The sequence below is a fragment of the Poecilia mexicana genome, unplaced genomic scaffold (genome assembly GCF_051168715.1).
Source record: "Poecilia mexicana isolate PSO_F unplaced genomic scaffold, ASM5116871v1 scaffold_3, whole genome shotgun sequence".
NCBI lineage: Eukaryota > Metazoa > Chordata > Actinopteri > Cyprinodontiformes > Poeciliidae > Poecilia > Poecilia mexicana.
This window is the reverse complement of record NW_028263372.1, coordinates 7,461,594-7,475,894: the sequence shown is the minus strand read 5'-3', so window position 1 is coordinate 7,475,894 and position 14,301 is coordinate 7,461,594. Positions and strand designations below refer to the sequence as shown.

The 14,301-nt window shown below is 39.7% G+C and overlaps 1 protein-coding gene across 1 annotated transcript in view; it reads right to left on the bottom strand.

The window, feature by feature from the left end:
- Positions 1–5,492: 5,492 nt before the first annotated feature.
- LOC106919100 (cadherin-8) overlaps positions 5,493–14,301 on the bottom strand; it is a 135,331-nt gene continuing 126,522 nt past the window's right edge. The window contains exon 7 of the mRNA XM_014989274.2: positions 5,493–5,637. Coding sequence (XP_014844760.2) covers positions 5,493–5,637 — 145 coding nt within the window. The remainder of the gene's footprint in view (positions 5,638–14,301) is intronic.

The following is a 14,301-nucleotide window of genomic DNA, read 5'->3' as shown; positions in this document are numbered from 1 at the left end:
ACGATGCGAAAAGCAAAAAATAAAAAATAAAATAAAACAAGCGGGCATCAGATTTTAAAATGGTTTTAGAGAATCCCCTGTACACTATGATGTTTAAAACATGAGGAGTAAAATCATGCATATTAAGGAGCCATTTGTAACTCAAGTCTGGAGAAAAAAAAAACAAAACAAGAAAAGGCCATTTAATCAGATGAGGTTTCGAGAGGAAATATTCATCACTGATAACTGACAGTCGCTTTCAAGAGGCCCTGTGAATTTATTTATTCATCAGTGGAGCAATTGGCAACTTTTCAAGCAGTTAATTATTCTATAACCCCAAAAGAAAGTTTCCCCCAATGGAGCCAATGAAACTTCTTTGAGTTCAATTATTTTGTTGATATTTTTTTACCCCTTTGTCTGAATTAATGTTTGTACACAGCAGTTATTACAATTGACTTGCATATAGCTGCTAGGCTGATTTTTTTTCATTTAAAGTTTCAGCAATTTTTACCATTAACACAAGAAAACCCACAAAAACAAAACAAAATAAACAAAAAACCGAGCTTACTAAAGGACTTTGAGGTGAAATAGGGAAGGTTTTCAGAGGCAAATTATATTGGATTGTGGATGTAAAACTTGCCGGGGACAAACTATTTTATTACAGTACATTAATTAGGCCCTTGTGGATGTAAAACTATCATTTTAATAAAAGGTTGCTCTGTTCTGTCAATGATATGAGGCTTCAAGTGATGAGTTGGAAGTTATTTTGCATTTCCAAGTGTTTTCACAAATGCATCAACTTTGTCTACGGTTAAGATTGTATCATGTATTGGCATACATCCCTGGAATCTCAAGAATCTTAGATTTCTAGTAAAGTACAACAGAAAGAGCATTGCAAAAAAGAAAAAAATCTCCCTGCCTCATCCCTTCCTCAAAAAGACAGCTAATGTTCTTAAGTCCCACCCACAGGCCATAAGCATGCTAATGTCTATTTTAATTAATGCAATATTTAAACAAACAAACTTTTTGAAGATCCTTGATAAACATTGTAGTTACTGGAATCCAATGTTTTTAGCTTGATCAATGCGGTTTTCTAACCAGAAACTAAAAAAAATGCTATCTTTGTCTCATTAGCTTATATAGCTAAGAGCTACCATGTTGCGCTAGCCCATAACCCTGTTTAATGTGGTGGCTGCTACGTCAGGAAGAATCAATTTGAGCTATTTTCAGCACCAGTAGGGTGTTTAAAACAGAAGAAGGATGAAGTACAGCTTTCTTTTAAAAGGCAGTGGTCTAGCTGGTTATTCATCCTGCTACAACAGAGAGCTTGATATTAGCAGGTACTCGTCACGTTGCACCTTTCCTTTTTGGATGTTTTTTGGTGTGAAAAAGAACCGTCTGCCACACATCAACTATTTGTGCCCACTCTTGGGATGTTTTGTTAATTCGATGAAGGAGCTAATTGATCCTGGACGCAATTCCATAAATGCTAGCCAAACTAAACCTCTAACGTTGATTTTAGAGGTTTAGCTTTTTTTGTTGTTGTTGTTCCTTTCAACCTCTCCCTGTTATAGAAAGTAGAGCTTTAGAAAAGCTGGCAGTGCTTTGGAAATCTTTGAGTTTACATGTGTCCTCTTTGAGGAATAAAGCTATCAGGCTAATCACAAATTCCAGACGCTAAAAACAGTTTCAAATGTCAACTCTGAATCATTTCGTCTGCCTCACAGCTACTGCTCCCTCACATGCACAGTCAGACATCGTCTCTGCTTCTCAAATAAAAAATTAATGACCTCTTACCCAGGCTGGATAAAAGATGTTGAGCGCTGTTTAATTATAGCTCTTAAATAGAAATTGGAATCAGCAGTTCAAAGCTTTACAAAACCCGGAGATCAGAAATCAACCAACAACCTCCGCGCATCTCTCTATTTAAAAAAAAAAAAAAAAAAAACTGGGTGAATTTGAACAAACTGTTGAGTCAGTTTGATAGTTACACACCATGAGAGGAGCACAAATGTCACAGTGGGCATATATGACTGTCTATAGAACAGATTATTGTCACCAAGATGGATCACACCGAGGGAGGACTATCACATCACCGAGCATTACAGAACCTGATGACATCTCTGTCTGCCATGCAGACACAGGTACAGGTACCCCAAAGGAAACTTATCAAATGGAAATCATTTGGTACACATGCAGACCACCTACGGCTCTGTAAATGATTCAGTTTGGCAGATTTATAACTGGCAACACACACAAGTGGAGGCATTGCGGGTGTTTTATTTCTGCCTAATCAAGCTTGGTATAAACTAGAAGAGCAGCTCCAAAATGTACATCAGCAGCAGTAATTGTTAACATAGGAAAATAAAGTGTCGTAAGTATATTAAAAAACACTTCTACAAAAACTACACAGCCTGCATCTACCATGACATACTACCATGCTGAAGAGCCATATTTGGAACATTCAACATTCATTTTTATCAGTTTTTTTCTTCATTTCTTTAGCACTTACATATGAATGGTTTCACATAATGACCTGTACTATAAGTACAGTAGACCCCCCGCCTATTCATGGTTCAGTATTCACAGATTCACCTATTCACAGAGTTTCTGTGACAGTAACTTTAAACTGTTTGTGAAAATCTCACCTATTTGTAAGTTTTTGCTCATGTTCTGCAAAGTACTTAAAATAAAATACAACCAATGAAGCTGAAATTTCTAGGTGCAGTACTCCATCACACACTATTGGTTGGCATTTGGTACTCAGCCAATCCAGGAGGACCATTCATTTTCCTTGATGCTGATTGGCTGTATCCCCAACAGTGGAAATAAGAAAGACTGTAGATATTAGCTTCTGTAGAGCTGCTAATTACCACAAACATCTTTTCTTTTTTCTTTTTGCTAAACATCACTTTTGGCGAAAAAGGAGACAGCCATGAACATGTTGCCACACATACTGCATTAATTCAATTGCAGTTGGAGGAAACCTGGGATTAGTCGATTTTATCTGCATTTCCTGTCTTTCAACAAACGAATGAAACCAAAGTGGAGAGCAGGGGCCCTTGAAAGTCGAGGCCCTCCGCCTATCTGGAAGGCAAATTGAAAAAGAGGTAAACAGGGAGGTGAGTGGAAACTGACAGTCGGATAGACAGTGATAGATGGATTAAAGTGGAGAGAGAGGAGGGGACCCAATCCCCACCCACCCCCTCTCAACCCTCCCTCAAGCAGACAGGGAATAGAATCTGATTAGTCAGACGTCAACTGGTGCGAGGCGGCAGAACGAGCCTCAGTTTGGGTGGCAAATGGCACCGGGACAGAGCCGGGGAAACACATCTATTCCCTTTCACGCCAGAGGAGACACCGCCTTCTACTCTCCGAGCGTGAAGAATAGCAAAACCGCCGTATTCATTTTGGCAAATTCCTATTAGGTGCTTTTAGAGATGCCACTATCTCAAGCCACAGTTACTTTGCCAAGGGGCATGAAGACATGCCTGCAGTGTACAGAGGGAAGGGGGGGGGAGTTTACAACGTGACAAGAGGACGGGGGCTTATCGGGTGAAACACATTCGGCTCGCTCAAAGAGGGGGCGCCGCGTCGATTGCGGGGAATTCGTCTTTAACTCCACGGCCAGAAACATTGTGACAGTGTTTGGGGCTTTGATTTATTCCAACAATTAACAAGTGTTTCCTTTGATTAAAGGAAGAACGGGACGGGACCAGAACGAGAAGCAAGGGAGAGATACGGCAGAAGCAGACAGAAAAGTTACAAGCTGAGTCAATTTCTATCCCAATAGCTTAAAGGGGTACATTAAGCTTTATCACATCATACAGCCCCCCTGAAACAATCTGTATGCAAATAAAGCCTTGCGTACGGTTGAAGCTGTTTGTAGCTCTGCCGGCAAGATTTTCTACATCGTCAGTGACTTTTTTTGTGCTTCGCAGATGTTCTTTAATCTGTAATGGATGCCTGGCGTTTGGAGCAATCCACTCTGGAGCATGTCTTTAAAACAGTCTATTTGATATGTCTTAATGTTATTGCACTTCCACAAATTGAGCGCTGGGCCGTTTAATTCAATCAAAACTCAGCAAATTAACGCGTTTAATGCCTCTGCGGAGTCACGGGCTAATTGTTTGTGCCGTGCTCCCGGAGCGGTTAAACTGTTTAACGGAGGATTTCCAGTAGTAGGTCAGCGGTTCCTTTAGCTGAGAAGAGTTCCGAAAAAAAAAGAAAAGAAAGAGGAGAGAACATGCTCTGTCTGTTTTTTAAATCTTGCATGCCGATGTGTGTCTAATTGCTGACTTACAGATCGGACAACGGGATGAGAAACACTTTTAGCTTGTTTTTACAAAATAATTAGGAACATAGAGTAGAATATATTCCTACTTTAACATCTACAACTACAAATAAACACTTAAAGCATGTTTTATATTTGTTCACCTTCGAAGAGTAACTAATTCAAAATGAACCCTAAACTTAAAAACTAATTCTTGTTTCAACGCCTTAAATAATAAGGTCTTTTTGTATTCATTTATTTGCCCATTGATTTTTCACTACCCTTTACTTTAGACTTGATGCAGTACTTCATCTCCCACTGACTTTATTGTCAACCTTTTGCTGTTGGACCTTTCAATCAGTGAAAAACTGTCATCAGTTGTGGTTTATTATGTAAGATAACTGTAACTGAAAATAAGATGCTCATTTTTCAGTAAGACAACTTTTTCCATAGAGGTACATCAAGTTAGCATTTGATACAAAAGGATATATTTTTTTATAAAGTCTAAGCTAATGTTAGATATTAGGATATAATTATTTGAAAATAAAAGTAGATTAGACATACAGCTCTGCATTTGTAGTGCAGTTCTGTGAAGTTATCAGTAATAGTTTTTTTAACGCAGTAAAAAACCTTTTTGCCAATGTAAATGCATCCTCAAAGTGGAGGAAAGCTAACAAGCTAAGCAGGTGAACACAGCATCAATCTGCCTCATGAGCTAATCTAAATAAAACCTTGGCTGATTTGGACTTCGGTCCCATCCACAGGGCAAGGTTTTCTTTTTTGTTTTTTAATTGTAAACTTTTAGTTTTTCTCCACGTCTTTTTAAATGGGTTTCAAAGGGAAAATTCAATAATGTGGACAGTGAACATGGTCAGGTTTGCTCAACCTCTAATCTAACCGATAACCTCAAATGAGTTTACATTTTTTTCTCTCTTTCTGCAGGCGTAGCAGCAGACTGTTACAGTGTTCTCTTGTATTCTCTGTATTGTTCTTTCTCTCTACTCTGATGCAGCTGATCTGGTGGATCGACTCCTCATCCTTTTCCTACACATAAAACTATTTCCAAAAATAATTTCACATAACTTCCCTTAAAAAAGAAAACTTTAAATATCACTTTAAGTGGGATAAATTTGCAGAACATTTTCGTCAGATATTATTTCAAAGCGTTTGGAAGTACACAGCCCTCCTTCAGCAGCTAAGTAACAGCTTTGTGTGGCACCAGGACTCGCCCCGCCCGCCCCTACTTACTGACTTCTGTAGCGGTTACTGTGATGTTGTGCCACATATCCGTCTCCCGGTCCAGCGGCTTGGCCAGCGTGATGTTCCCGTCGTCCACGTTGATGTTGAACTGCCTCTCCAGATCCGTGTGCCGATCGATGAAGTACCTGCAAAGAAAAGCAAACATCAGAAATTCGAGTCGGACCGCTGGAGCGAGCAGCTCCGCTCGAGCGTCTTCTCAGGTCCTCCGGTTGCCGCGGCCGACGGGGAACCCCGCTCATCAAGAGAAACCTGTAGATCAATGGGTATTTAAAACTCCGACAAATCAATAATTATCATCTAAGGAATAATTATGGCTTTCACATGAGCAGCACGGCAGCCTAATGACGTCTCTGAAGCGCTCCATTTCCAATCACACACACTCACACACAAAACAAAGCAACCATTAGCACATGTGAGCGTGTGTCAGGGTAAGAGATGTGCTGCTGTTAACCCTGTTTGGCATCTCCCAACACTCAATGGCTCCCAAAGGCTTTGAATTAATGAGTTAGGACAGCAAAGTGTCACACACAACACAACAGGGTGGGTGTGAGAGGGGATGGGGGGAGAGGGGGGGAGTGATAATGGATAGAATTGAGATTAACCAATGGCCTGTGTGTTAAGAGTGTTCTTGTTTGGATTTTAGCAGCAATGTGTTGATTTTAGCCAGGGGCCGTTATGGGATTTTCACAGTTTGAGAAGCTTAACTGGAAAAAAAAAAAAAAAAAAAAAAAAGAAATCCAGGTTTTAAGGTAGTAAACAAAGGTTTTCCATCAAAATATACCATATCATGTATGTAAAAACAGCAAAAAGCAACAGCTATGAAAGCTGCAGCTGGAATGACACACAGCCTGTAAGAGTCTAGTATGTCAGATTTTTTTTTTTTTTTTTTTTTTTTGTGGCGTTGATACACAACTAAAGCCAAAAATACAGAATACTCTTTTTTTTTTTTTTTTAGCATATTATAAAGTAGAGCAACCTATTTCTGCTGACTGCCTGGCAATAAGACAACTACTACTCCAGTGGTGGGCATACTTCCACTAATTAAGCTAAGTTTGTGGTTCCCGCTTTAGCGGTTTTGGTAACTTTGAATATATTTAGCACATACACCTTCCCCTAAAATCACTCTCACGGATAAATTTTAAAGAATTTATCAGAATTAGAAATGACCAAAGTCAACCATGGATTTGGATGGAAATTTGGACCTAATGCCAATCAGCAGCATTAGTCAGTGAACAAACTTCAGAGAAATTAAAGTGTCTGTGATATTTAAAATATATAGTTAGTTGTTGTATTTATGTGTATTTGATTTTGTTACACTGGTTTAGCTTCAGGCTAGATCTAAAAGCTGCACTGAGGTACTGAACATACAGTTGACAGTGGTGGGCAGCTAATTTCTCAGTTTTCGTTGTTTTGCTAACGTCAAAAAACACTTCATGCACTTAGCTTCTACCAAATTCTTGCTTCCAGATAAATTCTAATCCGCTAATTTACTTGGCTCTTTTGAAAACTTTTGGTTGAATAAAGTTTGACATCTGTGCTAACGTTTTGCTTAGCAGTTAGCAATTCTACAAGCACTTGGACGTTTAAGTTAAAGAAACTTTATTGAGTAAGCTACAGTTACAACAAACAAACAAATGAAGTAGACAGAAAAATACTAACAACCAGAGGTGTTATTAAACAAATACATGCAAAAAATTTTTCCATATCAATTGTTTTAAGAGCCTTTCTGTTTTTCTTCTCACATTCTCCACTGTGATGCAGTGCAGGATATTACATTTATTTTGTACCCAGACTGCATCCTGCAGAACAGTCAACAGTTTAAAATCCAATGATGTCCTGGGATACTTTCTGACTAAAGCCCTATGGTGGGTATCAACAACTCTGAATTTAGCTCTTTAGCAATAGCTTCTGCTATATGCCACTTTAGTATAGCTCTTTAGTGTTAGAAGGAGTAATGTTTATGATTGGTGCTGTAAGGTTAGCACAGCTAATGTTTTAGTTAGCGGTCCCACCACTGTAGAAATATGACTGAACATATTTTCATCTATGTAGAGCTGTTACTCTTATGTTTATGCTGTTTTAAAACTGCAGTTAGCAAGCTAAAACTAGCATTTCTGTTACAACTCAACACAGCCCGAGTAACCAAGCAGCCAGCCCAACAAAATAACCAGCTCATATCATTTTACTCCAACTGTTGGACCATAGCAACTGCATAATGGGAAAAAATGTTTTTTTCCTCTGTTGATGGGAACATTTTTATTCTCAGGTGGACATTTTCCAACAATTCAGATCTGTGACCCACTGATTTATTTAGTTTACAACTTTAACACAAGGGCGGGTGGAATTTATAAACTCTGCAGAAAAACACTGAAGAAGAGGGTATGTAATTGGAGTGCAAAAAAAAAGAAAAGGAGGATTCTTCCGGAGCTACTTGAAAGTGTGAAATTGCTCTTTCATGTTGGAGCGCGTACGGCCGCCAATTCCCGGGACAAGCCCACACAAAAACTGGCTCAAAAAGAATCTGTCATTATGGGTCATCTTTGGTTTCCACACGTCGCGCTCACCATTGTGTGCGGCTGTCACACACAGCCTACTCGCCACTGGAAAAAAAACAACAACCAAAGAACAAAAATGCACACACACGCATGTAGCTGCAGTGATTCACGTCAGCTAATTACACCGTGCACCGCACAACTGTTTCCAAGCCCCCCCCGTTTCCTCCCCTCCCCCCAGGGGGACACGCTGTCTCCGTTCATCTCGCGCCGTCTCACTCTCATGTCTCCCTTCACAGTCGTCACCTTTTTTTTCTCCTGTTCAATCCAGATGGGTCTCGAGCTCTTCCCATTGCAGTCCCACTCTCACACACACACACACCCTTTCTAACACTTGCACCCTGCTGCCCCCTGTTTTCATTTTTTTTCTTCCTCAACCTGGGTTTCATACCATCTCTCACTGGAGCTGCTCATCCCTATCAGCACAGACCTGTTGGCAGGAGCTCGGCTGTATTTTACTTGAAGAAATAAAAAAAAGGGGGGTGAAAGAGGACAGAGGCGAAAAGCACAAAAAAAATAGAGAAAGAACACCAGACAAACTCAACAACTGTTTATGTGAAGGAGGGTGCTGCTTATTCAAGAATGGCAGGGAATGAAATAAATAAACCACTGGCCCAGATTCCAATTGTTGGGGAGATGTACCGAGGCGTGACATTTCCATTTTTGAGATGAAATGGTGTAAAATCCTCCAGACGGCAGGGCTGGTAGAGGTCCATGAGGATCCTCCGCCTTACCCCCCAACCCGCATCCCCTCTGTCTGTGCCCCAACACTTCCCAACCCCTCCACCCTTACGCCCTGCAGACGCAGAGCACTTTCAAGACAGGCAGACAGCAGCAAACCACCTGGGAGCAGCCGCTCTCCTGCAGACTGAGTGGATCCCAGTCAGGCTCTGACAGCCTCACGTGGAGGCAAGGAGACAGACCCTGAAATGTTCTGCCACCTGCCACTCACGCTGACAACGTGATGTGCAAAGAATTAAAAGCAAAAAAAAAATAATAAAAAGATTTTTTAAAAAATAATAATTTCAGGGTTTACAGACTCTGCTGGTCTGTGTCGTTGCCTCGTTTCTCTCTCTGGACGGAGCCGTTTAAAAGCCGATCGGCCGACATGCTAAACGTAACGGCTGGGCAACTGAGCCCAAATGTTTTGCCCCTCGAATGACTCAGTGTAGATCTATTCAGCTTCCTCCCATCTTAAGGAAATCAGAAAGCTTGTTGTAAAAGCTGCTCTTTTTTGTAACCGTGGAGATGTTTTTTTTATTATTTTTTTTTTTTTATTTACATTTCAATGCACAGCTTTCCTCCCAGACTACTTGTCAGTTAAACAGCATGGCCAGGACGTCTCTCCCTGTTGGAGCTTCTGCAGGTTGCAGTCTTTAAGCCTCATTAACTATGCCGCCTGTCAGCATCTCACTTAGTTTTCCATCAGAGCTTCCTTTTGATAAAAAAATCTGACTTAAATGAATATTTGAAGATTTTAAATTGTTTTGTCCTTAGGTACAAATGTTAAGAAAAAAAAAACTGTGACATTTAAGGAATATTTACCAGACCCTTATGCTCCTTTGACATGTGTCTGTCAGGCTACAAATGAATCAATCATAATCCAGTTTTGCAGTGCATACTCCGTGAAACGATCACAAAATTAGGGTGGGAATATGAGGTTTAATCCCAACTGGAGCTCTAATTACGACACTTAGCTATGAATGTTCATCAGCTGTCGCAACATGTTATTACTGAATACGTTGCTTATTCAGTGGTAACATCACTGAATAAGCAACGAACCCTGTCCTGACATGGCAGAACACTCCCTATATCGGACATTTTGTATCGATATTGATACAAAGTGTGGACAAATAGAAGAAACACATTTCAGACAGGTGATGACACCTGACGCTTTGCCAATGCATCAAATGCATTTGATGCAAATGCATTTTTAAAAAGGGCTGTCATCTGTGGTCTTTTGTAGCCAGTTATTCTAAATAAAAGCAATTCTGTCTTCATCACTCTGAATCTGTTAAGCGCCTAACAGACACTCGGCCTATCTCCTCCCAATGAACAGCCACTGGAAGTTTAAAACTCTGCTAACATGGGTGGCGAGTACATCCAGAAAAAGGGAAAAAAAAAAAAAAACCTCTAGCTTACAAGTCAAACAAAAAAGTTCAGTAAAGTCCAAGCTGTCTCATAGACAGCAACTCTGTCTATGAGACAGCATGAGAGGAAAAAAGGGAATGTCTAAGGATGCCACATGCGAGCTGTGGGAACGTTCCAACCTAACACTACGATGCTGATGTTTAAGAGCAACTTAGAGACATGCATCCAAAACAGTGAAGTAATAAACCTCCCAGGCTGACATAAGCTAACGTTATCTGTTTAGATATTAGTTTTAGAGACTCAGACAGGACCACCACATGCTAGCTGTGGTAACGCTGCAAGCTAACACTACGACTCGAAGAGATGATCTGTTCGGCAAAGTTCTGAATCTCGCAACGCTAGAATTTACTGAGGTACAAATTAACAGAAAAATGCTAATCAGCTGATGACTCAGTCGCAGTCGGTTATTAAATAGTGAACTAAGTAGTTATTCGTCTTTATCAGTCTATATGCCATTGGATACGTAACACAGAAGTGTCTTACTCTATGTTTGCGCTGCAAGTTTAAGCAGCTAGGAGAACATAGTGTCTTTGGACTATGAATATATATTATTGTTTGCATCCCAGTGGTCATAAAATTTGGAGGAGGGGGGGAAAAGATCAAGCCTATCTTTTTATTTGTTTTTATTTTTGTCCATAGAGAACAAAATGCTCGTGACATTCCTGCTTGTTATTAGGCCAGGAATTCCTCCGGGAGGATCACAGATGTAGGACTAATTTAGCCGTATCCTGAATGCTGACCATTTATGTTCATACACCGTATTTTATTCAGGTTGGCTCCCAAGCCAGAGGGAGGGTCCAAACTAATCTATATAGAACATCAGAAAAAATATGAAAAAATATTATCAGAAAGGAATGTACCAGTGAGAGAGAAAAAAAGCCAACGTTGAATATCTTTTTTTTTTTTTTTCAAACCTGGCTCATGTACTTGAGTGCTTGTAATACCATATGCTGCATGTCAGCTGTCCACTAACATAGCCTAGAAACAAGCAATTATGTTCCTAGAAATCCACACAGAAACAGGGAAGGGATGAGGGTCGGGGGGGAGAAATGAATAAAAAACAGAGGGAAAAAATGCCAGTATGGTCAATAGTTTTGTAGAAATTAAACTCACAGTTTCTTCTTTAAAACCCAGAAGTTTCTTTCAGACAGTCCTAGAGACTGCCAGATGTCACATTGCTTTTTATCTGTTATCAGTCAGGTAGAAAACGAAAGAGCACAGGCTCTGGGGAGAAACAGCTCTGGGGGAGTATTTCATGAGAGCACCTGAAAGGTTATTGGTTGGATGCATTAAGTACAGCTGAGGGGTTGTTTGTCTCCTGAGTGGAATGAGGACATGGCAGTCCACCAGAGCACTCGCCCGCGAGTGTTTTAGAGTCAGTCTGGCTTGGCCTGGTCCGGGAGGAGGAGTGGGGGGGATTAAGACAGCGAGCGATTCTAATCAGAGGGGGTCGAGTCGAGAGCTTTCGCCAATGATAGCTGGACAGCATCAACAGTAATCCTGGTATATTTTCCTGGTGCTCTTCATGAACAGGTCAGTCTTTACAAACTACTGCCACCGTCCAGGAAACAGAAAAATACGTTGTCTTAAAAGTCTGGTATAGATTAAGCAGAAAAAAAAGTTAATTGTTTGCCTTTTTTATTTATTTATTTATTTTGAAAGTTTTTAATTGAGTGCAAAAGTATCTCTACCCCTTGTACTTTTCAACTTTTATTTTTTTTCCCCCCATATTACAAATTTAAGCTTCCGTATATTTTACTGGGATTTTATTTGATAGACCAACCTAAAGTTGTTTATAATTGTGAAGAGGAATGAAAATGATGCATAGTTCCTTACATTTTTTACATACAAAGAATAGGGACAGGAGTTTAAATTAATTTCAATTAATTACTTACAACAATTTCAATGGGTAAAATTTTACCCTTTGTATCTAAAAGTTCCAGCTCGGGGCCTTTACATGCAAAGGTCCCGAGCTGGAACCTTTGCATTCAGGTGTTTCTGGTCCACCCGTATATCTGACGGAAAAGTAACATCTGCGAAAAGCAAAAGACAACAAAGCTGCTTATCTTGGCACAGTGGGGTTCATTTTTACTTTAAAAAATGATCTGATGGTAAGCTATTGTTCAAGTTATCCAAAAAGGAGTTAAATTAAGCAAAGCCTAATCCTAATACAGCATCTCAACGCTAAACATGTAGCAGCAGCACAGACGTCCACAGTTCATATTTCTATGAAAGCTTCATGAATGATCAGGGGTTTCTGATTCACTGGAAAACTGAATGGTTAGAATAACACTTTACTCCAGTCTGATAGCTGACTAACCTAAACAACAGATTAAAAACAAAAATATCTTTGTTTTGTTGAGCTCATATGTCTATTTATTCAATAGCAAAAAGAGGTTTTGAATTGAGAAAGTTCAGTAAAACTTTCAAGAACTTCCATTTGTTGCAGTAACAACTTCAAGTCTTTTGGGATTATGGGAATGTGGGCATTCACATAAACCCGCCGACAGACACGCACACCCCGTGTTCCCCTATGAGCAGCCGCTGGAAGTTTAAAACTCTAACATGGTGAGTACATCCAGAAAAGAAAAATCTCTTTAGCTGACAAGTCAAACAGCAAAGCATTTGGAACAACTTTGCCTATGAGGCACTTGGACAGGAAAGAAAGGGAATGCAGAAGGAAGCCACATGCTAGCTGCTGTAAAGCTACAAGCTAAAGCTACAGCACTGATGTTTGAGAGCAGCTGAAAAACGTGGGCAAAGCTCCTATATCAACCGGGAAGAAGTAAATCTCTATATCAGCTCTAGAGACGCAGATAGGAAAATGTTAATCAGCTGACGTCTCAAGTCAGTTATTAAAAAGTGTAGAAACAAAAGAAACCAGTCTAAGCTACTTTACTGCTATAGTTGATCACAAAGAAAATAACATACACAATTACCAGAAAGAAATTGTACAGAACAGCTGCTAAATACGTCTACATTGATCATATTCTTGTTCACATTAAAAAGAAAAGGTTTTGTAATCAACAGATTCATGTTTGGTTTGAAACAATCTATTTTAGAACAGAATGGTCCTTTAATTGTCCCTCTGTAGTTAAAAGTAGTCCTACTACTTAGAGAGGAAACTGACAGGTAAATGGAAACAAACACTAAAAACTAAAGATAAGCAGATGTTATAAAATAAAAATATTTGCACAAGTGACTCAGAAGGTCAAGAACTCCATAAAGGATATTAGAATAGAATGGAAATGTCCTTTAATGTCCCACAGTGGGGAAAATCAAGTGTACCAGCAGCAAGCAGTTTTTTCTCCATTCTTTGAGGCATTTTTGTTGTCTTCACTTCGTGTTTGTCTGTCACGTAAAATACGCCACAACTGGTGGCTCTGACATGACAACGTGAAAAAGTTGAATGGTTCTAAATATATTTCTATATATCTTGTGGATCAATCTTATCTTTGTCCAGGAAAGATAACCTGTTTGTCACTTTTGGAAACTGAGCATATTTGCATAAATCTGACGAACAGAAGAAATCTGAACAAATGTAGGCGTGCTGTTATTTACTCTGAATGTAATGGAATTCAATTGTAAAGGCGAGCATGGCGTCAGAGCACATGCTAAAATATTCACTGTTGTTTCTCATATTTAGTAAAAAAAAATTCTGAGGTTTTATGGAAAAAATATTAGATCTGAATACATAAAAGCCCGTGAAGACAAAAAACCCCATCATAACCGAACAGGCGTATTAATCCATCTTACAGAATCATATCTAATAATGGCAGAGCCAAAGTTTGAGTTTTGGCTTGTTATCTGGCGAGGTTCCCCCATGCCCCCCCGCCCTCAGGCTGTTCATTATTAAGAAACACCTGTGATGCTGTGATGTTATAAAAAGGCTTCGCTGAGGGTACGGCTCTCTTTCAGCCAGTATATTTTGTAGGATTAAAATCTCCCGGCCCTGTAATCATTTTATCAGCGCGGCGCTCAGACTTACAGGCTAATACAAAGCGTGACTGGAAGTACAATCAAACTGTCTTTGAGGTTTAGGCTGATGCATCATCTCAGGGCCTCCGCACGACAATACTTTGTTTC